Below are 24,786 nucleotides of genomic sequence, written 5' to 3' on the forward strand. Positions count from 1 at the left end.
GAAACCTGCTTTTTTTATCATGTATACATTTACTAGCTAATTGCACTAATCAGCAGAGTGTAAAACAAACTGCCACTGTTTCCATATATATTCTATAAGCCTTGACGCTAGAGTCACCAGAACAGCTACAGATATATTTCTGACCCTATAGTGTTAAAAGCACTATATAGGTGGCTGCACCCCTCCACCCTCCTTGCCACATTAAATTGGATAGAACTCACCTTTACTCCAGTGCTATGTGGGTCTGCTGGAGGGGGGTGGGGCAAGTCAACACCAATGCATCTTTATGGATAAAGTTCAGCGTCCCCATGCAAAGCATGGAGACACTGCATGTTGTTCAGCACTTACCCAGGAAGCTCCTCTAGTGGCAATCTGAGAGACTACCACTGGAGGTGTCCCTAGGGAGCATTGTAAACACTGCCTTTTCAAAGAAAAGGCAGTGTTTACAATGAAAAGGCAGTCTTAACATGAAAATACCTGCAGGGACAGGCCATAGATATCAGAACAATTACATTAAAGGACCACTATAGTGCCAGGAAAACATACTCGTTTTCCTGGCACTGTAGTGTCCTGAGGGTGCTCCCACCTTCAGGGTCCCCCTCCCGCCCGGCTCTGGAAAGGGGAAAAGGGGTAAAACTTACCTTTTTCCAGTGCTGGGCGGGGAGCTCTCTGCCTCCGATCCTCCTCTGTTCCGCCCGGTCGGCTGAATGCGCACGCACGGCAAGAGCTGCGCGCGCATTCAGCCGGTCGCATAGGAAAGCATTCACAATGCTTTCCTATGGACACTTGCGTGCTCTCACTGTGATTTTCACAGTGAGAATCACGCAAGCGCCTCTAACGGCTGTCAATGAAACGGCCACTAGAGGATTTGGGGGAAGACTTAACCCATTTATAAACATAGCAGTTTCTCTGAAACTGCTATGCTTATAAAAAAATGGGTTAACCCTAGCTGGACCTGGCACCCAGACCACTTCATTAAGCTGAAGTGGTCTGGGTGCCTAGAGTGGTCCTTTAAGCTATAGTTCTTCTGGTGACTATAGTGTCCTTTTAAAATCCTAGGTTGGATCTCAGAATTGTGTATCTGTTGGTTTGCACATATATTAATCAGACGCCAGACATGCACACTAGTTCAGTGTGGCTACACAGCCTTCTTCACTGCAATTAAAGGGACACTATAGTCACTAAAACAACTTGAGTCTAAGTAATTTTGGTGTATAGATCATGCCTCCTGCAGCCTCATTGCTCAATTCTGCGCCATCTAGGCATTTAATCACTTTGTTTATGCAGCCCTAGCCACAACGCCCTGCATGTGACTTTAACAGTCTTCCAAAATGCTTCCTGTAAAGAGTGATCTAATGTTTACACTTCCTTTATTGCAAATTCTATTTAATTTCATATTCCTTATCTCCTGCTCTGTTAATAGCTTGCTAGACGCTGCAGGAGCATCATGTATGTAATTAAAGTTCAATATACAGAGCAGGAGATAAAAACTTTTAAAGTAAGTATCATCTGTTTGAAATTGAGACTATTTTGTTTTATACAGGCTGTGTGAGTCATAGACAAGGGAGGTGTGGATAGGGCTGCATGGACATCAACACAAGTGATTTAACTCCTAAATGGCAGTGAAACTTCAGAGGCATGACCTATACACAATATTGCTTCATTAAGCTAAAGTTGTTTTGTTGACCATAGTATCCCTTTACAAATCCTTTGTCCCTGGGAAGATTTTAAAGCAGAACTGTTATCTCTGCGTTTCCTAGTTCCCTTTCCACAATAAACACTATTGGCACATTTACAGAGCTGAGTTCTTTTGTGGAGGTAATTATTTTTTGTTAAAATACAAGAAACAAACCTTCAATGTTTAACATGTTTAGAGCAATTTTGTTTCTGCATGATGATCCACTCTTGGGTGCTTGGTTATCTGTACAGAAATACTGAACAAGGATATGCACAATTGGCCATTCCTTCAGTGGCATTGTCGCTGTGTAACGTAATTTCTAAGAAATTGGGTTTGTTTACATTTTTCCGAGAACACTCCTGTCGTAGCTGTCATACTGACAGCCAGCAGAGGCACTTCCTCCTTATGAGCTCTGTAAATCAAAGGTCTTCATGTTTTGGTGTCAAACACAGTCAATATTTTAAATTGATTACTTCTCTGTGTGGAACCATGGATCGCCAGTACATGGTAATTGGCACATGCATGCTGCAGGACCGACATCGTTCTCCATGAGAAGCATTGGATTGGACAGATCATCAATGCATCAATTTTTTAAAGTTTCTGTATTGTAGCTCGCCGGCAGACAGTGATCACAATACATAAGACAATGCGGTTACAATATGGTCCTAGAATGCAACTTACAAACAGCATATCAGTTGACAAGATCAGAGGACCAAAGCTTTTAGCAGGTAGTCTCCAAAAAGTCAGCACTGGTGTAGAAAGGTAAAGTATGATTATGGCTGGATGTGTAAAACTGCTGCTCACTCTAACTTGCCTGGACAAAGAATTGTCAGATAATTGTATAAAGTTAACTATTTAAAAAAAAAAAAAAAAAAAAACTAACTTAATGATATACATTGATTTTTTTTTTTTTTTAGTTTCATTACCTGTAATTAACTTTTTTATTTATTTTATTAAAAACGAGAAGTTAGAATTATGACATTTGTCCTTTTAAAGAGAATGTATAGTTAACAGAACCACTGCATCCTAATGTAGTGGTTCTATCACATATAGCCTGTCCCTGCAGCGTAAACTGTCTGTCCTTACTGAGTAGTGCCTCTGTCACTCTGCCAACCAGGGACTTCCTGGGTTAGTTCCTGCAAAGATTTCAGGGCCTCCACATTCTACATGGAGAAGTATTCAGTTAACGCAAATGAGGAGATACTTATTGTCTCAGACGTAGAAACCCAAGGGTATTTAAAGGATTATTCCAAACACCATCATCACTTCAGTGATTTGAAGTGGCCGTGATGCCTGAAGTCGGTATGTGCTGCTATTTAGGCATGGAATGCTGCACATGTGTCTGGATTTCAACCCCTTACTTTCATTGCACAGGACTGCGTTCATTGGATGAGAGTTGTCATCGGTCGCTCTCAGCCAGTGAATGTAGACGGCAACTGTTTTAGCCTCCTGTAGCTTTGTAGAAGCCAGAAGTTTGTTTTTGGACTATCAGGGAGCCTCGCAGCCTAGCCTGTTTGCCCCATTACAGGTGTTGTGGTCAGGGTACTCCTGGTATCATAACCACTACAGCAGGTGTTGTATACTTTATCTGTGAAGAAGAGTGTAACTGATTGGAGCATTGGGTTTGCAGCAAGCAATAAATGCATGTATGTTTTTCATTTCATTGCGATTAAATTGTAAAAATAAATAAATAAATGGCCACTGCCATTTGCTGTCTGAAATGGGTGCATGCAACAGGGTCCTTTTTCGTTGTAGAATGGTTTGCCTTCATACTGGGGCTCCCAAGGTGCAGATTGCTGCCTTCACTAGAGCCTTCAAAGAGCTGGAAGCTTTCTGTCTGACAAATTAACACAGGCTACCTGACAGCCTGTTGTGATTTACTAGATATATTTGTGACTTTGTCTAAAAAAACAACCACCCATAGTACTTCTAGGGAATCTCCATTGATTATTGGTCGATGGCGAAACAGTTCTTTAGGGAGGTTTTGGAGCAACAACTTGAAAGGGTTTCTCAGAATAGCTTAACTATTACTACTACTTCTTTCCAAACAGAATGACACTTAAAGCGGAAGTGCTTTATGGGTTTGGAGTGTTCCTTTAAAAAACAAAATGTGTTTTCATGCTTTTTCAGCACTTTCTTAGCCACCTGAAAATCCTGTCTGGTAACTAATGTATTCTCATAGTGGGGCTGTCTCTTGACAGCATGTGACAATTTCTTGTTCCTTCACTTAAGTAAAAAAAATAATAATAATTTATAAAGCATAAGCACGTAATAGAAGAACATTTAAAAAATAATAAAAAGCCTCCACTACCTTCCTGTGTTCAGAAGGATTTTATCCCTTCATGATAACACACTTGCCTTGCCATCTACACAGAAATGCTGTACGATCGCTACATGCTCATGCATTCCTTCAGTTGTGCTGAACACATGGCACTACAGGGGTTAATTTATGTTGCATTTCATGTCTTTAAAGGGACACTATAGTCACCCAGACCACTTCAGCTCAATGAAGTGGTGTGGGTGCCAGGTCCCTCTTTAACCCTGCCTGGTCAGAGGGACTGCTATGTTTACATTTGGGGTTAAGCCAGCCTCTAGTGGCTGTCTTCCGGACAGCCACTAGAGGCGCATCTGCGACGCTGGAGGCATATTATGCCTCCATCACGTAGAGCATCCGTAGGAAAGCATTGATAAATGCTTTCCTGTGGACACTTTGAATGCGCGCATGGCACTGCTGCGCATGCGCATTCCGCTCCGCTGACGTCGGCGGGGGAGGAGAGGTAAGGGAGCCCGGCGGTGGAATAAGGTGAGTAACTGAAGGTGAGGGGGACCCTGAGGGTGGGGGCACCCTCAGGGTACTATAGTGTCAGGAAAACCACTTTGTTTTCCTGACACTAGAGTGATCCTTTAAGCAAAACTTGATCAGAATTTACTCTTCCTACATTTTTACCCCATGAGCAGCCAGTCCTGCAACAATGTTTGAAGGAAGTAATTAAATAGAGTGAACAATAGCAAGGAAAGCTGTACTTTTACATAACGCAGCATTTTGACTTTACAGTTATCTCATAAAACTAAAGTAGTGTTGCATGTCCTCCCCTCCCCCTCCCCCCTTTTATCCCTATCTATTTGCCTGTAGTTTATATAATCCTAATATAAAAGCATTATTATGGATGGAAAGCAATCATTGATGGAAATAATGTAATTATCTCATACACTGATACATACCTTGTTCTGTAACAGTGCTGTGCTTCGCTGATGTAATACTTTGTAGCCTCTTGGAGTGCTGGCCCTGTCTTTAATTTTTAAGTGTGTGTGTGTGTGTATTTTGGAGAATTCAGTTTTGTGTGTATGGAGAGATTTCTTGTGGTGGTGTGAGGTGGCTGCTTGTGGCAACGCTGAGGAGATTGCATGTTGGAATGTGTGGGGGGTTGCAACATTCACCAGAACATCAGCAGGCACCTTTTTGACTTCCTTGTGGCCAGGTAGCGCTATCCATGTCTCTCTGGAAAGTGTACCGATGTAGGTCAGAAGGGCCTGGTTAGAAAGGTGCGCTAACGTTTGGGCTTTCTGGCAGAGTCAGTCCTTTGAGATGGATGGAAGCATTTTAAATGCTAAATCATATTAACCTTTTAAAATATATTTTTTAAAATTTGGTTTTAATTTCTGCTCCACCCCCCAAGAGTGACGACCATCTTACTTTCTGTCTGGAAGAAATTGTTCGTGTGTGACCTCTGCTGCAAATGCGCCGATCAAATGTATCCCTAATAGAATGATACATATCGCCTAATAGAATGCTTCTGAAATTTTTATTTAATATTTTTTTGCATCGGCTTGCTAGAAAATCCCATCTATTATGTACTATTTTCCACTGAGGAAAGCAATAATAGAGATATAATTCTCATATTTAGAGCTGTTGATCCTCTCTCATGAGTAGTCCTCTCCTGTAAAATGCCTATATATTTTTTTTTATTGCTCAGTCTTGTACCTACAGGGTTAGTATTTATTTGCTGATCTTGGCCAACGCTGCTGCAGAACAATGTCTGGTTTATTCACTAAAGTGAAAATTTAAAGTTAATTTTAAGGTCATAATAGCTGTAAAATTACTGGACAAATTCACTAAGGCAGCTATACTTCCAGATCAGCTACTTTTGGCCTAAAACATGAAATTCACTTTGAATTCACTAATGCAGGACAATAAAAGAAGAATATGAGAAACCATTTGTTTTGAGAAATATTACTCGCGCTGTTGGGGAAGAACTGCTTTTGGCACAGTGTTTCATTACAGCGGGCATTGGAGACATTGTAAGGGCAGCAAGGCAGAGAATTTGAATGAGGCATTTAGAAAGGATTAGTCCAACCACTACTGCCGGCTGTAGTGGTCATGGCTCCATTCCCCAGTAATGGGGGACACCATTTGGCAAAAGTTTGACCGCTTACCTGTGTCCCTGCCTGATGCTGAGACTGTCTTAGCTCTGGTGTTGTGATTCTGGCCCGCTGGTCCAGTTACTGTTCCTTGGCTGATAGTATCAGCTGTCCGCTCTCAGCCAATGAATTACACACTGCGCACAGAAATTTGCACAGAATTGACCTACGCCAGCTTGGAAATCTTGTTCCAGACTGGCGGACGGCCCAGTGATGCTGCTGTGGATGTAGTTACCCCATTGGCAGCAAAGGAGATAAAGTCCATGTGTGCAGCGTTTTCAAGTGAAACGCTGCACATACAGACTCAAAGCAACCCGAGCACTTCAAATCACTGGTCATTCATTATTTTTTAAATATCTAGGGAACAGCTTTATATAAAGGTGGGATTTTAGAATCCTCGATGGAATGCTGATATTTTTACACGTGGCAGTTCTGCTTAACGTGACCAATCTGTTTGCCTTGTGCAAAAGGGCACATTGCTTTGTAATTTTATGCATGCCATTTGACGAATAGTACTTTTGTACATTTGTGAGAACATTCTAGCACTGGCATTGCCCCATGGCTTCTTTCAAACTGTACATTGTACTGATGTTGCTGTCTGCTCCAGGAGACTGAGATATACAAGTTTCATCTCTTCTCTCAGCAAACCATGCTAAAAGAATTGCCTAGTAAAGGATGCCATAAATGTAAAATCTTGTGATGTCTGTATATTTGATCATCATTTTGGTAAACAAGTGGTAAAAAATAAACAGACGTGATTACTTTCGTTTTACTGGATGCCTTTGAGATTGCTGAACTTTGGACATTGTTGTAAGCAAGGTTCAGGGAAAATGAGCTGTAATGAATTCCGCTCGAAGTGTCAACGAAGCCGTATCATTGCATTCATAACAACATATTGCTGGCATGTTATGTACAGATATCTATCAGAAGATAACCTACATTCATGGTGCATTCCTGACATCAATGCAGTACATCGAAGGGTACCTGTTGAGCTTCTATTGTTACTATTAGTATTTATATAGCGCCAACTTATTCTGCAGCTCTTTACAATAAGAGGGGAATTTACCAAATGAGACAATAACAAAATGTACCCGTACAATCTTTTGAAAGGGCATAATATTCTATCTATGTAGTGTAGTGTTGATGGCAAGTGTATAGTTTAGGAAAAAAAATAACGATATATAAAATAAAAAGTCTTTCTCACACCTTCCAGTCTTATCTTTGCATAGACTATATGCTGCCTATTTGACTGACAAGTGAGCACTGAAAAGACCTCCAACAGGCTGTCCTTCTGCTGTCTCAAGGATATCAACCACAGTGCATGTGCTGTGGTTCCTATGGAAAATCACTAGCCGATGCATAAGTATAGGAAGTGAGTGACAGATGTCGCTACGTGAGTCCATCGTATGTTACCGATTCGCTGCAATGGTCAATGGAACAGTTCTATGTGGAATAGTTCTATGTGTTCTATGTGGAATAGTTCTATGTGTTCTGTAGAATAGAGGCGGCCCCATGGTAGGCTCCAGTCTTCGACAGCCTAAAATCTTCTTGCCATCTCTTTATTATGGACTTGCATTTCTTAATGTTATCCATTAGGCATTCCCACCCCTTTTAAACTGACTATTATTTCTCTTACTGTTACATTCCATTTATGCAACACAAAATTATCACAATCACGAACTTCAGCTTAATCCCTAAGGTGATCATCTGTTTTGTTATTTTGAGTAGCCTGATTATTATTTCTATTTTAAAGGAACACTATAGTAGTGTTTTAGACATTAAAGACATTTAGGTCCCTGACCCCCCCTTGCATCGCATGGTGAAGGTGTTTTTACTTTTCTACCACTTTGTACCAGTCTTGCCATGGCTGGCTCCATCTGCCCCTGCCTTCATGGTTGATATCCGTTTTGATAATCTCTGCTAATCCAATTCTTTCCCATATAAACGCATTTGGAGGCTATTGCGCGTGCGCGGCAAAATGCTCCACTGCGTCTCCTCAGAGAGGCATTGAATTAATGCATCTCTTTGGGGAACGTTCAGCACCTCCATGCAGATCATGAGATCTTGAACACCAGCACTCCTCACTGGGCAGGAAGCACCTCTAGTGGTTGTTTGAGTGTTTACATTGAAAAGCCTGCAGGGATAGACTGTAGACCCCAGAACCACTACACTAATCTGAATTGAATGGCTATTTTTTTTTTTTTTTTTTTTTTTTATGGCTGCTAATTATTCTCTCTTTCTGTTCTCATTTACGTTTTTTATATTGGCCCACATCTTGGCAGAAGTACACATGATCTATATGCTGCGGACTGAGTAACTCATTTACTCTTCCTGTGTCTGTTTCAGAAGTGCAGGAGGTGGTGGGGGGGAAGGAAGGCACTGAAAGAAAGGTGCTTTCACGTTTGTCAGAAGTAATTGGCGCTTTTTGCCAGGTGTCAGGGTAAGGTGATCTTTCTTGGTTTGTCTCTGAGTCAGGCTGCTTCCAGATTTGTTTATCTTTACATTAAAGGGACACTTTACCTGAGGAATCCGTATTCCTGCAATGTGTTGCTAGAAGATTTGTTTAGGTTTTTTTTTGTGTATCTGATGGACGTTTTTGAATATCTCTAAAGTTAGGGGAAATAACTTGTGCATATCAGGTGTATAGGTGGAGTTTGTTTTATCTTTCTGTTGCTTTTTAACACAATCCTTTATTCTCTTATTTGTAATAATTTTATCCTTTTGGTTGCTTGAGGAGTGGTATTGGTTACTTATATATTCCCTACTATTCACTACTATATTGTAGTGGCCATATAGTGGTTTCTATCTGGCTATACATAGCCAGATTCACAGATTGTAACAAGGTTGCGTGCAGCTATAACCCGATCTGCTGACCGCGCATGCATGTGGCTTCAGCTTGGCACTCTCCATGTCAGGAGAGAGCAATATTTACTAATTTTGTGTGAAAAATCTACATGTGTAAGTTGGACAGAAAAAAAATATAAACTGTGTATGTAAGAGATCTAGAGGGGGCTTGCATATATTTTAACAAGTGTCTGTCTGCATTTGTAAGCCACTCTCAACAAGGAGAAAGTGTGAAGGGTACTCTCTGACTCTTTACGTGTGCAATGTTGCACATTTCAGGTGTTTAGAATGACCTTTTAAAATCCTGTTCCTGAAGGTAGTTTTTGGTTTTGTCCAGTATTCATTCATTAGTCGTTGTGTTTGACAATTGTAATGGAGCTGCAAGGTGACCTTATCCATAATGAAACGGTCAGATAGTTCAAAACTATTGTAGCTTACTTGGGTATTCAAATGTATGCTAAATGATAGTGTAAAACATAAATGTCTTGATAAAGTACTCATTTTGTCAGGATCCATTTGTAACCTAATAATTTTAGGGTTTATACAGGCATAAATTATATTTCTACTCCTTTCAATAAAAAAAACTTATTTGTATTTGATTTTTGTTATAACAGAATACTCTTGGTTGGAGAAACACTTCTGAGGCTACTTACTAAACCCTGTATTGTGAGGAATATATTTGTATTTGCATTTTGGGGTTAATTTATCATAGCCGATTTCTTCACAATCAGATGGGATACTCTCTGTACCATAAAAACCCCATGGTACGGAGTTAAAACATTTACACACTCCGCCAGTGAATAACTGGTGCTAACAGAAGATTAAACTGCCCTTTTACCATATAGATCATTGTAAATCAGTAGGACCACAAGCACGTGACACAACCACATAAGTGTCAGCCCTTTTTTAAACAGTTTGGCAGCTACTTAACAGATGTATAACAATCATTTGCGGTACAATATGCATACATGTTCTTTTGGTATAAAGTAGACCTAATGTATTTTCAATATGAATACAGTGCAAGAGAAACTCTGATAATATTACAAAGTGTAAGTTAACACAAAAGTAAACCGAATAATATGTAACCAGCATTTGCTATGAGGAACATTTATGTGGCGTTGGGGTTGTGCTATTTTTGTTTAAATTTATTTTTTAATTTAAGTTCTGTCCTGGCTTAGCAACAGCATGCAATTTTAAAGGGACACTCCAATGCCCAAATACCGTCTAAATATAAATCACTGTTTAGTAGATATACCACAAAAAAAACCATGCATGCATTTAATTATGAATGTTTTTTTCTTTGGAGTCATATCTAAAAAAAAAACGCTTACAAAACCTGCAGTTCTTTTGTCTGCTTTTGAAAGCCTTCCCCTTCTAACTCCGACAGACTTTCTGTGGCTGTCCAATCAGTCTTCCCAATGCAGCTGAATGACAAGTCTTTGCAATGCACGTGGTCTAAACAGTTGCTGCTTCTTGAGTTTAGCTCCACTGAGAACCAAACCATGAAGCAGCGGGACCTGTTGTCTGCTTTAAATGTAACCAGGTTAATGTTATAAAAGTGGCAATTTCACACTCACACACACACACACACAGCTTTTCATTAAAGGACCACTATAGACACCCAGACCACTTCAGCTTAATGAAGTGGTCTGGGTGCCAGGTCCATCTAGGATTAACCCTTTCTGCTGTAAACATAGCAGTTTCAGAAAAACTGCTATGTTTACTTTAGGGTTAATACAGCCTCTAGTGGCTGTCTCATTGACAGCCGCTAGAGGCGCTTCCGCGCTTCTCACTGTGATTTTGACAGTGAGAAGACGCCAGCGTCCATAGGAAAGCATTGAGAATTCTTTCCTATGAGACTGGCCGAATGCGCGCGGCACTTGCCGCGCATGCGCATTCAGCCGATGACGGCAGAAGGAGGAGATTCTCCAGCGCCGAGGGAGCCCAGCGCTGGGAAAAAGGTAAGGGTAAGTATTAACCCCTTCCTCAGCCCGGCGGGAGGGGGGCCCAGAGGGTGAGGGGGACCCAAGGACCCTATAGAGCCAAGAAAACAAGTTTTTCTCCTGGCACTATAGTGGTCCTTTAAGCTAAAGTACTTTTAAGGGTCTGTAGTGTCCCTTTAACAGTAACAGTGCCCTATGAATCCAGCCCTGTACTGTAACCCTTTGTTAGAAATCTTTTTGTATTTGATTTTCGTCTAGCGCTGTGTTAGAAGCACCCTTTTGTCATTCTCCTGGATAATTTTGGGAGATTAATGTCTTTCTAGAGCCAAGTGCCACATCACCAAGTTCTTCAGGGAAATCGCAGTTCCCATTCTCTAGTTTGGTTCGTGGCTGTATTTGTATGCATTTCATATGTGCTCATTTAAGACATACCTGTTTTCTCTGCATAACAAGTCAGAAAAAAATAGTAAACATGGACTCTCTGGGCTTCTGTACTTTTTTTTTTCTTCTTGGCATCTCTGTATTCTGTCCATTCTTTATCCCTTGGCCATTTGGACAGAAACGAACTTTGGCATTACTTCCCCTCATTTTCTTCTGAAACGAGAGAATGTTATGAATTTTCATGTAAATTATGCACACTTTTTACAGAAAACCAGCAAAGAATGTTTTGTTCCAAATAGAGGGACTTCTGCTGAATGAAGGGAAGTGACTGTTTCCCATTTTCCCCAACCCGTTCCTTGCTGTGCCCACAGTTTCTTGTTTGAGGTCTTGTCTCCAAGGGGCAATTACCAGCAGCTCAGCACTGCGGTGAAGGAAAGCCCCTGGATGTGATCTGGGAAGGGGGATGTGGGAGAGCAGGCTTGTCCTGCGATTGTTTCTTTCAGAAGGAACAATGACCCAATGTTTTCTGATATGTTCAGCTGCAAAAACGAGTGCACTGATGGAGATGCTTTGTCCTGGTTCTCTGTGGCTCTGTATTGTGAGGCCACGTGCACATTGAAATGAAGAGCCTGGTGAACTGTGCTAAGAGGTGAATTGTCATGCTTGAATTAAACATTCTTTTACTTTGGTTGCAGACATAATGAAAAACTGTATCTAACAGAGCAGTTTCAGTGCTTGTAAACGATTAATGTCCACTGATTTTCATGCTTAATTCTGTTCTAATTATTCAACCATAAATCTAAAAAGATTATGAACATTACAGTGAATCAAGATATAACCCTTGGTTAAAGGGGAACGGTCAATCTGGAAATTACATAGTTGAATACAGCATTGAAAATCTAATTTAAACTTTTCCTTTTTCCTGGCCTACAATGCTGTATTTTCCTTCAAATCTGTACTGAAGATTTAGCAAATGACATCACAGAAGGCACATCCAGGGCACAGGTTGCAAATGAGGAGGAGAAATAGAAAGTTTGTCCCTTTATGCTTTCCATATTAATTCGTACAGAAAAAAGGCAGGTGTAGGCGCTCGCTATAATGTGAACAGGTAGCGGTAAATCTGGCGCAGTTTATCACTGTTGTGCCCCATATTCATTCGTGCCCCTCAGTCTTTATTTTTGTTCCCTGGTGTCCCCAGATGTCCCAAGGCAGCACAGCGCTCGCCCATTATTAGACACGCTCACGCTGTGCAGCAGCCACCATGGAGGGAGGTGTTTGATTTTTACACAAAGATGATATATGATAACCTAGTTTATAAAACCCTGGGAAATGACCGTTAACGTTTAACCGTTTAGCCTTTCAATGGGAAAGCTCCGTGACTGATATGTTCCTGTACTGATGCATGTTCATTCCCCCCACCCCCTTCCCCTCTCTACTACACAAGCCATTTCCCCCTCTAACAACATTTGTGGTTTGTCTGCAAAAGTAGCGAGGCAGGTTGCTATAGTGTATTCAGAGCTGCAAGTTTTCTGTTCATATCAAGTTCTTTGTTATTTCTCCTGTTTTTTTTTGGGGGGGGGGGGGTTTGGTGCTCTTTGAGAACTAGAATAAGCCTTCGGTGCTGTCAAGCCTTGTGTAAATGGTCCCTACACGGTGTTCATAGGGCAACCTCTCTCAGCAGTCTTTATAGGATTAAGCGCAAGACATGGGTTCAGGGAGGTTTGGATTAAAAACCAAAACAAATAAAGAATTCTAAACACAAATCGGCCTCTTCTCTATATATCTCACATGACAACCCAAGGACTGGCTATCTGTGATGGTTACATTACTTCTGTATCTTTTGGAGGTAATTGCACATTCTAATAACTGAGCGGTTTTTTAAATTTATTTATTTATTTATTTTTTATTCTTTATTTGTTCCAAAGCAGGACATCTTATACATAGCACACATAACAATATCAATACAATTTGAAATAGGCATATACGCTGTAGTTTTTGGCTTGTAACATTATCAACATGAATGCATATTCTAATTTGTATATATTACCGAGTTCGCAATCATGAAATGTGTTTTTGCCTGGGTTTTCCCAAAGGATGATTAGCTCTTTTAATTCTCTCAAGACATCCCACTTGTTTTTGTTTTTTGTTTTTGTAGTAAATAGAACATGTAACTACTGTGCAGTTGCTTGCACTGAGAACAATTAGGGGTACTATATATATTCACACTAGCTTCACTGTAAACCTTTTGATAGTCCCGTTATGCACGATCTTACAATTGTAAGGAAAAGGACGGATGGTTCAAAAGATTGGAACCAGAAAAGAGCGTCCGAGGAAGTAGGATGAGATAGTTAGGGGTGGAGTGTTACCCATATTTTTTTTTTTTTTTTTTATAATTCTTTATTTTTGTGTGCACCGATATACAAAAAGGTGTATGCTTGGCCACAATAGCCTCTGCAAGCACAAAATATCACACAAGGACATTGTCATGGCTTTGGTAGACTTGCACATTTTTAGTTTAACAAGTGTAATACAGGCTATGTAATTATGTCCCAGTAGTTGGGGTGCGCTTAAACTGACAGGTTAGACAGGTAAACTGGACTTAACTAGGTAAAACGGTATGAGCTGCTGACAACTAACGCTAGTATGGTGGAGTAAAGGGAGTATGACTATGTATCTATCATCTGACTCCACATATCTTTTCAAGATGGGGAAGCCGAGCATGCGTTAGTGGTTGCAGACGAGATGGCCTCCATGAAACATTGGGGGGTTCAAATTAATACAGAGTAAGCTATGAGCCCACTGGGTTCCAGGATCTCGGTAGGAGGGTGTCGCTTAGATATTAAAATAACTTAAAAAGACAATCGGTAAAACAAGCAATCGGTTGGTTATAGAGGGAGACTACAATATCTAGCCTCTTGTGATCTCTCCCACCCTTGCATCCTAGCTCTTCATCCGATACCCATGCTGGCTATCTGAAATATGGTAGGTGACAGTGTCTCGGTTGTCCAATACTGTCCTTCCAGTCTGCTCCAGGCCCTCTCAGGAGCCCACGTGCATGTCCCAGTACTCCGGTTGCTTTTTGCTCCGCCAGCGAAGCCTCGGGAAGGTGTAGTTTGGTGTTGCTCCTTCCAACAGAATGGGGTCGGCATCAGGATCTTCCCCCGCCAGGCCCTTCTCCCAGGAACGCGATATCGGGCGCTGGGCATCTTGTGGCATGAGTAGGTAGTTTTCAAGAGGGCCATGTTCCGTCGTGGCTTCTTAGAGACAGGTGCAGTCAGTAGTCTCTGTTGCATGTCTGCCGCAGGGTGCAAATTTTTGGGAGGTATGTTCTGTAGCTTGGTGTTTCTGCGCTGCTCTCTCGAAGCTTGATTCCCCCCCCTGTTCTGCAGCTTCTGCCAGAACTTGCGGAAGATCTCCTCCAGTCGTTACTCGAGTGTGTCAGGAGCTGGCGCAGAAGCCGCCATCTTAGCTCAGCAGAGCGCTTGTATCCGAGGCAGGTTAGTTGCACTCACAGCTGAGGAGTAGTATTTGCGGGACGGCGCTGGGATAACCCCCACCGGCTGGGGGGGGGGAGAGGGGGAACAGGGTTCTGACCGCTTCAGTGCCTTCCAGCTGAGCAGCTCGCAGGGAGATCGGCCGCCTCTCCCCTGCCCGCCTCTACCGGTAGGCCGCACTTTGTCGTCAAGCTCAGGTTGTCCGTTATGACACGGAAATCCCACAAATTGAGTCTCAGGGTTACACTTATTCTTCCCAGCTTCGAAGTTGGCAGATTATTTGGGATAAATATCCTTTAAAGAGCTCAATAGTGGATTCTCACACGGAGCACACGCTTTGTGCGACCAAGCAGCTTGGCGGTCAGGCCCCGCCCCCCTGACGTGCCTTTTTATAGATACTTTCCGGCTATCTCATTTTATTTTGAGTTGTGGCATTCATTGCAAATTCTGAGTGTTTCTGGTTCACAGCAGTCTTGGTGGTTTGAGTGTAAAACCTGCAGCAGTGTCTGTGTAAGCTAGAATGCCAGAGGTGTAGCTTATAGCGTGTATAAAAGTGAGATGCATATTATTTATTTGTGATGGTGCAGCCAACTTTATTCTACTTTTTATTCCTTCACTCCCACGTGCATATAGATCAGTATGCAGGTCTTACAATAATGTTAATAACAAAATAATGAGGCTAAATGGGACTGTTCAAAGAAGGGCTACTAAACTGGTTCATGGATTGCAGGATAAAACCAGGAAAGGTTAAAGGATCTTAACATGTATAGCTTGGAGGAAAGACGAGACAGGGGGGATATGATAGAAACATTTAAATACATAAAGGGAATCAACACAGTAAAGGAGGAGACTATATATTTAAAAGAAGAAAAACTACCACAACAAGAGGACATAGTCTTAAATTAGAGGGACAAAGGTTTAAAAATATCAGGAAGTATTACTTTACTGAGAGGGTAGTGGATGCATGGAATAGCCTTCCAGCTGAAGTGGTAGAGGTTAACACAGTAAAGGAGTTTAAGCATGCGTGGGATAGGCATAAGGCTATCCTAACTATAAGATAAGGCCAGGGACTAATGAAAGTATTTAGAAAATTGGGCAGACTAGATGGGCTGAATGGTTCTTATCTGCCGTCACATTCTATGTTATGGAATGGTTTCTTTTAAAGTCAAAACCTTCGCATAATAGAGGGCTAATAACTGACTAAGTATCCCATGTGTGTTTATTGCATTAAAAGTATAACCAAACCGAAAAATAATGGAGGAAGAAAACAAACTGAACAAACAAGCGTGTCATCAAAGATCCTTGAGATTCCTTGTTTGAGGCAGCTACAGGCATCCCTCTTGCTCAATACGAAGAGGTCACTGTCCAGAGACGTTTTATGGGATAAGTAGTTTATCCCTCCAGAGCAGTTCCAGTCATCACATAGGATGAGTGGAACCGCTTTATAAACGGACAGCCACATAACCGCTGCTCTGTTTACATACTGTACGATTCACTGTTTAGACCTAACTGCAGTCTGTGCCCATACTCTTCCTCTCAGGAGGAGAGCTAGCTCGGCCCAAGTTGTGTATAAGGCATGCACACGCACAGCTTATACAAAACTGGTGGCTTAAGGCTGCATCAGTTTTATTTTTATATATTCTGTAAAAAAAAATTGTCAAGTTGCTGCCACGCTTTCAGAGTCGGTGCGGAATACTATTTGTGCTATCAACTTTAATTTGATGCAGAGCTTTAATGCAATATTGATATGGTACATAGCGTGACCCAAAACTACTTATAGTCGTTATAGGCAGATGTTCAAAAAAGTTTTCTTTAAAAAAAAAAAAAAAAAAAAAAAATCTCAGCCCCCCCAAGGGCATACAGTGTTAAATATCTTACTTTACTGATAATGTTAGTGCATCATCTGTATAATTCATTAAAAACGTGTGCCTGGGTATTCCTGTAATAAACCGTGCAGTAGAAATGTTGTTTAACCCCTTAAGGACACATGACATGTGTGACATGTCATGATTCCCTTTTATTCCAGAAGTTTGGTCCTTAAGGGGTTAAGTAGTACATACACACTTGCATATCTACTCCTTTCCTCTGCTCTGTTTTGTGACATACAGGGTAATGTGCCAGACCAGACATGCCTTACGTGGATCGACAGAATCGCTATTGTGGCTTCCTGGACATCGAGGAGCATGAAAATAGTGGGAAGTTTCTGCGCAGATATTTCATTCTGGACACCAGTCAGAACAGTCTTCTCTGGTATATGGACAATCCACATGTAAGCCATGTGTATGTGTTGGTAGCAGAAAACAGCTCCTGTATTGCTATTAGTGATGTGCCGCAAATATATTCCTTAAAAACGCAACAGGTCTAAATTCATGGTGCAAAAGTTTTGTTTTGTTTTTTAGATTTGCTTTGTTTTTGTGAAGAGCATTCAGTGTTTTGTAAATTACATTTCATGAATGATTGCCAGTATTAAATGGCAGCGGTTAATCACAGACTTCCCATTTTCAGATGTTGTTTCTGGTATTTTATGGAGATCGTGGTTCATAACAAAATAGCTTTGGTAATCGGACTGATTTTTGTTTTCACTGCAGAATATATATATTTTTTTTCTCAAACCGTTTTTTAAGAATGTGCAGAATATTCTTATATTATAAATTTTATTTTTCTCAGAATCTGCCTGCTGGTTCCCCTTCTGTAGGATCTCTCAAGCTGACTTACATTTCAAAGGTAAGCGTTGCATCACCAAAAATTGTCTCCTTTAAAGGACCACTATAGGCACCCAGACCACTTCAGCTCAATGAAGTGGTCTGGGTGCCAGGTCCATCTAGGGTTAACCCTGCAGCTGTAAACATAGCAGTTTTAGAGAAACTGCTATGTTTACATTAGGGTTAATCCAGACTCTAGTGGCTGTCTTCCCACTGTGATTTTCCTGACGTCCATAGGCATGCATTGAGAAATGCTGTCCTATGGACAGATTTCCTATGGACTGATTGAAGAGGTAGGAGATTTCCCCAGCGCCAAGGGAGCCTGGTGCTGGAGAAAGGTAAGAGCTTAACCCCTTCCTCCTCCTTCAGCCCAGCGGGAGTGGGACCCTGAGGGTGGGGGGGTGGGGATGGGGGGGACCTAAAGACCCTATAGTGCCAGGAAAACAAGTTTGTTTTCCTGGCACTATAGTGGTCCTTTAAGACTTGCTTCTCAAACCTCTTAACAAATGGGAAAAAAACACAAATGGTTGAAACTTAGTATATCAGACTTTTTGGATAGTCTGTAATTCAGGCGGCTTAAAACACAATCCCAGAGACCATTCCTGGCCGCCTAAAAACTTTAATGCAGTTTGCCACCATCCATCCTGGTTTGACAGTATGTTTCGAGAATAGAGAGGTGCCTGGACGCAGCTTTCGATGTCCAAATTGTTGGTGACCTGGATCACATCATGGCTGTGCTTGGACTCTTCTTCAATGTGCTTGAAGAGCCTGGCAAGCAGTGTTTGCCCACAGTGTGTATTCCAGACACTTATTACTAAAGTTGCTTTATTCTGCGGTTGCATGTCTGGATATCAGTGATGAGGCTGTCAGACGCATGCATCACAGGGAAACCGCGTCAGAGAGCTTGGCCCACACTGGAGGAGCTAGGAGGGATTTGGGACTGTGTGTTTTCTGGGACCCCCCCTCATAGACATGATGGTAGATTGGAGAGACATGGCATTGGAAACACAATTGAGTCAGTGAGGGACATTAACTTAAAGGGACCCTATAGTCACCAGAACTATTACAGCTTATTGTATTTGTTCTGGTGAGTATAGTCAGTCCATGCAACCTTTTCAGGCAGTGTTTACATTGCTCCCTAGGGACACCTCCAGTGACCAATCCTCAGATGGCTACTGGGGACGCTTCATGGGGCAGTGTGCACATTGTTCAGCACTGACGTTCAGCATCTCCACAATCTGCATGAAAAGATGCTGATTGGCCAGACTAGAGTCAGAGTATAGTGTTCCTTTAACATTATATAAGGGAATTTCACTTCCTAATTATCCCTTGAAGGGTCTGAACACAAGCATTAATTTTAGGCTTACACCTTGTGTTAAAAGACAAACTTACAGTCTACCTTTTTCATGACTAAATGTGCTCTATCTATTTTTATTTTTTTCTGTATAGGTCAGCGATGCCACCAAACTCCGACCAAAAGCTGAATACTGCTTTGGTGAGTAGCATTGACTTTTTAATTTTTGCTGAACGTAAGACCGAATTCTATCAATTTGTGGCCTCAATTTACTTTAAATTCCAGTCAATTTGCATGTTTGTGAATAGCATTGGCAGGTCTCCATTCTGTTCTAAATGCCAAAATCCTAATATTCCCATTTCAGAAATGGTTGTCAACGTACACATCACATGTCTGCAAAGATAAGTGTGTGTGTTAAACAAATGAGAGAGCATCTTTTAAAATGTGAACGTAAAATTTATATATTCACGTCTTGCCTTATAAGGATGAAAAATAATGATATAACCTGTTGTAGACTGTCAGTAAATGCGATGTGTACTCACATATATGAGAACAAAATGCATAATACATTATACAGCATGCTTCTCAAAACATGACTCAAATTCCACTTCTTCATGACCTCTGGTCTCCAGTGATTAACAGAAAACAAGAACAAAATGTAAATATATATATAGGCATTTGAGGCAACCAAATACAGCTTCATATTGCAGACTGCTGGTTTCTTCAGTTCACCATTATGTGCCGCTTGCTTTATGTTGTTTAGTTTAGGGGGTTAATGCCTCTACTGTATAGATCTGTGTGTAACTTAGCTGCTCATCAGAGGACCAGATTGTCACTACTGCAGAGAATGTCACATTAAGGGATTAAATTCAGCCACAAACTCTTTTTTTTTTTTTTTTTTTTTATATTATCATGTTTTCTAAAACATTTTTTTTTTTTTTTAATTTTAAGAAAAATTGGCCTTCTTATCAGTTCACAATTATTCTACATCCATATCCTTTCTCGGGATGTGAGATGTAGCATAGCACTACAACGCCAGCATCTCAGAAGTGTGTGTGTGTGTGTGTGTGTCTGTGTCTGATCAATAATAAAAAATAAAAAAAAATAGAAATTCAAATCCCTTTGTGTTTTTAAGCCAACACATTTGTCTAACTATACAAGGGTTAAGGTGTAGCATATGTAGAAAGCTAGCATAATGTACTTTGGTTTAGGTCTGTGCTCGGGAAGTATGAGCTGGCTGACTTTGCCAAAATACAGTTATTTTGGGAGTTCCTCTCTGTTCAAATAAGACACTTGGCAGCAGGCTGTGTTTGGTAAAGTTTAAAATATCTAATGAATGCCCTGCTAGTACAGGCTTCTCCAGGTACTCTAACTGTAATTTCAAATAAAAATACTTTAAAAAATTTTTTTATTATTAAGACAATTACATATTCCTGTCCTGTTGGCCCTCTCGATTCCATCTATTTTAAGACAGGATTTCCTGTATAGATAGACCTATATCCTGCTGGATTTCCTTTGAATATAGCTCCTTCTGTTTGCTGGTAGACATGTATTTATTTTTGTTCCATTAGGGCATTTATCTAAGGGATTAAATTCTGCTCTACCCTGATAACATTTTACAATGCTACAAAATAAAACAAAAAAAAAAGCAAAGGTGGTAAGAGAAAAAATGTTAGAATCTTTAAGGGTGTTGTACAGATTAGACATTTTTATTAACTTGCCCAACAAGCAAGAAACAGACAGACTCAACAGGTAGGGAACCCTGCCCGTAAGCTTACAATCTAAAGGCTGGTAATATATTTTTTTTAAATATTCTTATATTTAACAAATATGTATTTGTGACCAGAGAAAAATTAAATGTATAATGTGCACCTCCATCATAATTCCCAGTCAATCACGGTCTCATTTCTTCTCCCCTATGCTTTGTCTATGCTGACTGACAGGTGCAAAGACAAAGCATAGGGGAGAAGAAATGAGACAGTGTTTCTATTTCTCCTTCTAATTTGCAATGTTTGCCCTAGTCTTACCTTGTCCGAACTGGATTATGTAAAAGAAAACTGAGCATTTTATGGGGAATAAAAACAAGTCAGCAGAAGTTAAATGAGACTTTTCAGTGTTTTTAGCCCATGGTGTAAATTCTGGAGAAGTTAACATCCCCCTTGTAAACAGACAAACCACAATGTGTCAGTCAGAAGACAACTGGCAACAAACTGACTTGGAGCATAGACTGATTTTATTTTAAGATTAATGATTACCCAGGTAAGGTAAGACTTTACAAACAGTAAAGAGACTGTGCAGGTTGAGAACAGTTGCATAATTAGTGAGGCATTTAAAGGAACACTATAGTCACCTAAATTACTTTAGCTAAATAAAACCGTTTTAGTGTATAGATCATTCCCCTGCAATTTCTCTGCTCAATTCACTGTCATTTAGGAGTTAAATCACCTTGTTTCTGTTTATGCAGCCCTAGCCACACCTCCCCTGGCTATGATTGACAGAGCCTGCATGAAAACAAAAAACTGGTTTCACTTTCAAACAGATGTAATTTACCTTAAATAATTGTATCTCAATCTCTAAATTGAACTTTAATCACATACAGGAGGCTATTGCAGGGTCTAGCAAGCTATTAACATAGCAGGGGATAAGAAAATCTTAATTAAACAGAACTTGCAATAAAGAGCCTAAATAGGGCTCTCTTTACAGGAAGTGTTTATGGAAGGCTGTGCAAGTCACATGCAGGGAGGTGTGACTAGGGTTCATAAACAAAGGGATTTAACTCCTAAATGGCAGAGGATTGAGCAGTGAGGCTGCATGGGGCATGTTCTATATCCCAAAACTGCTTCATTAAGCTAAAGTTGTTCAGGTGACTATAGTGTCCCTTTAATGGCAACCCGAAAGCAGTCTCTTTGTTATGCTCCTCTTAGGGGTGACCAGTGCTCAAAATAAAACCTTTCTTTTTTTTTTTTATATTTATTTTATTTATAAAGATTTTTTTATTATTATTATTATTCTGTTCACTTTTGAATTGGTGCAGCAACAGCACATATGGGTGATATTTGAGGGAAGCGGGTTACTCTCAAACTTTAGTTATCAGCCTGTATGTTGTCAAAGCAGTACACTAGATAGGGATGATAAATGCCCAGATTGGTATGTAGGGAATGCAAGAAAAAGTCTCGACAGCGGATTTCAAGGGACAAGTTGGAACCTGCCCTTCAAAACAAAAGGCTCAACTCTTTGATAGATTCTTCTTTCCTCAATGGAACAGTGGGACATGCTATTTACTTTTTTTTTTTTTTTTTTGGTAATTGAAAATGTCTTTAGCATGGTTCCCAAGAACAGAGATCATGGTTTGGACAGCATCTTATAGTAAATGTTCTATACCCATTACTGTGGGTAATGAAAATCTGTAATTGTGTCTTTTTTTTTTTTTAATGTAGGGAAAACACATCTGGATAGTTTATTGCTGGTTCCCAATACTTACAGTTGCTTTATACCAGAGGAGGGAGCGGCGTGTAGAGTAAATAGCATGTTCCATTGAGGAAAGAAGAATCTATCAAAGAGTTGAGCCTTTTGTTTTGAAGGGCAGATTCCAACTTGTCCCTTGAAATCCGCTGTCTGGAGACTTTTTCTTGCATTCCCTACATACCAATCTGGGCATTTATCATCCCTATCTAGTGTACTGCTTTGACAACATACAGGCTGATAACTAAAGTTTGAGAGTAACCCACTTCCCTCAAATATCACCCATATGTGCTGTTGCTGCACCAATTCAAAAGTGAACAGAATAATTAAAAAAAAAATTTTAATTTTTTTTTTTTGGGTTTGTCAAGATTGATTCACTTTTTATAAAGTTAATAAAACCAAAAACAAATAAATCAAGAAATACTCTGTTCCTGCAGACACTTAGTGAGACGTCCTGTGCTGTGTGCTGGCATCCCTAGAGTTTAAGGTATACCCAGTGAGTTATATCAGGCTAAGCACATCGAACTAGGCCAATCTAAGTACCAGACCATCTGAGTGGTGTCTAATAGTGGTATAACAATGGACGTTGCAGGAACAGGAATAACATGAAAAATATAAACAATATATGAACAGAGTGTTATAGGGCCACTAGATACTGCGGCACCCCAACATTAATGTAATGAGCTTCTGCATTTCACTTTGTGTGAGAGACAAAATAAAAGAATATGTAGTTAAAGACAAGAGCGAACAGAAAGCATATATTAAAGCATGACAGCCAGTCTTTAGTCAGACGACCCGGCAACTGCCATCATTAGAGTAGACCTCAGCCTGCAAACCTGGATTCTGGATCCCCGATCCCCACCAGTGGCAGGAGTGGGGTGTGCTCAGGTGAGGTGGAGCAGAAGCGTGGAGTTTCAGGTTTCCTCTCCTGCCTGTATGGGGTAGAGTGTTCCAATGCCACGGACTCTGGTATTTACCGGAACCAAGTCCATCCCCCTTCCTGGGTAAGCAGAGTGTCTAGGTGCTGTGCTCCGTTGACGGTGCTCCGTTGATCCTCTACTTCAGTGGTTGCTGCTTGGAGGCAATGCCTCGAGGGGCCCTCGGCCTGCATAGGCGAACAGTAGAGTGAACAGTATGTGCTTGCTTGTAATCATTGCCCGTAGGAGGCCAGCTCTGCTCTGGTTGCTCATATCTCTCCAGAACCATCTTCCACTCAGCTAGGGTAGCCTGCTCACCCTCTAGGATCCTCAGCCAGAATCTCTGAAAGACCGTATCCAAGCATTGCAGAAAGGAGTCAACTAAGCCCCGTTGTGGCAATTAAGATGGACGTAATGGCAGTTGCCATCTTGTGGCTCAGAACACACGAGGTGCCGCCATCTTTTCTATGCTTAGCAGAGGCTAAGAGCAGTGCTTACAGCCCCAGAATGTCCAGTCGGTACTGGGAGAAGCCCTGCCGGTCCAGAGGGGGATTTGGGGGGGGGGGGGAGATTGGATCGCAGCTGATTAAGAGTGGCTGCCTCTCCCCAGCTCCTGTCTCGGTAGGCCGCAGCAGCGTGGCTTGGGTCTCCAAAGGTTTACAGGCAAGATTCAGGTGTCTGTGCGATCATTCCAGGTCCCCAGACTCGAGAGAGTGCCTTCTAATAACAAGTGGCTGCTCAGTAGTTGTGATTTTCACCTCAAAAGTGGTTAGAGACTCGGGAGCTCAAGCCCCACACTTCTGTCCTAAATGTCAGGCTCCGCCCCCTCAAGCAAAATAACTTTTATTATATCCGTGTGTCCTGTATGGGAACTTGTCTCGAATACTTTGCTTTCTAGGGAAAAAAGCATGGATGAATCTACTTCGCAAACTATAAGTGTTCTGAGTCTGTTCAGTGTTTGCTCATAAATAAAAGTACTTATCATTTACCTTGTATATGGCTTCGGTGTAGTAAAAAAAATGAATACAAATTAGAAACAACACACAAGGGTTTTAAAGGGACGCGCACATTGTGCCGTAAGGAGACCATAATTTTCCTTGCACACACTTGCTTATAATTGCGGTGATTTTGGTGATGAGCGTTGGTACAACACTGAGGTCTGAGACCGGGGGATCCTTAATGTACAATGTCTTTTTTCCTTACAGGCCTCACTAGTAACTGCTAGGTAAATGAAAAACACTTGACAGCTGTAGCTCTGCCTTCTGTCAAGAATTTGTCCCTACTCTGTCTTAGTATATCTTTTGACAGTGTTTGAATTTCACTAACGTTCCGTCAACATGAGCATTTCAGAAATATTCTATCTTTCTATGATACTCATCTTGGGAGGGAGGGGGTGTGACCGAGCCATGATATTGAAATGCCAATCTTCCAAAATGTCTGCATACACTACAATGGGTGTGACTTTTGGTAAACAAAAGCATTCTTCTCATACCATTCATCCTTCTATCTTAATGTATGTATCCACTTCCCATTCACCTAAAATGACAGGACTCTGTCAGATTTCCGTGTCTTCACTGCGGCATTAGCCACTGGGAGATGGTCATCAATCAGTTATGAAGCATAGCAGGCAGCAATGCGTGTTACCTTGAGAC

The 24,786-nt window shown here is 41.0% G+C and overlaps 1 protein-coding gene across 2 annotated transcripts in view; it reads left to right on the forward strand.

Moving 5' to 3' along the window:
- The window catches only part of PLEKHA1 (pleckstrin homology domain containing A1), a 49,497-nt gene that overhangs the window by 3,698 nt on the left and 21,013 nt on the right, over positions 1 to 24,786 (forward strand). For both annotated transcript variants that reach the window (XM_063435324.1, XM_063435323.1), the window contains exons 2-4: positions 16,868 to 17,028; positions 17,427 to 17,483; positions 18,911 to 18,956. In XM_063435324.1, coding sequence (XP_063291394.1) covers positions 16,888 to 17,028; positions 17,427 to 17,483; positions 18,911 to 18,956 — 244 coding nt within the window. In that variant the 5' untranslated portion in view covers positions 16,868 to 16,887. The remainder of the gene's footprint in view (positions 1 to 16,867; positions 17,029 to 17,426; positions 17,484 to 18,910; positions 18,957 to 24,786) is intronic.

The sequence above is a fragment of the Pelobates fuscus genome, chromosome 10 (genome assembly GCF_036172605.1).
Source record: "Pelobates fuscus isolate aPelFus1 chromosome 10, aPelFus1.pri, whole genome shotgun sequence".
In the NCBI taxonomy this organism is placed as follows: Eukaryota; Metazoa; Chordata; class Amphibia; order Anura; family Pelobatidae; genus Pelobates; species Pelobates fuscus.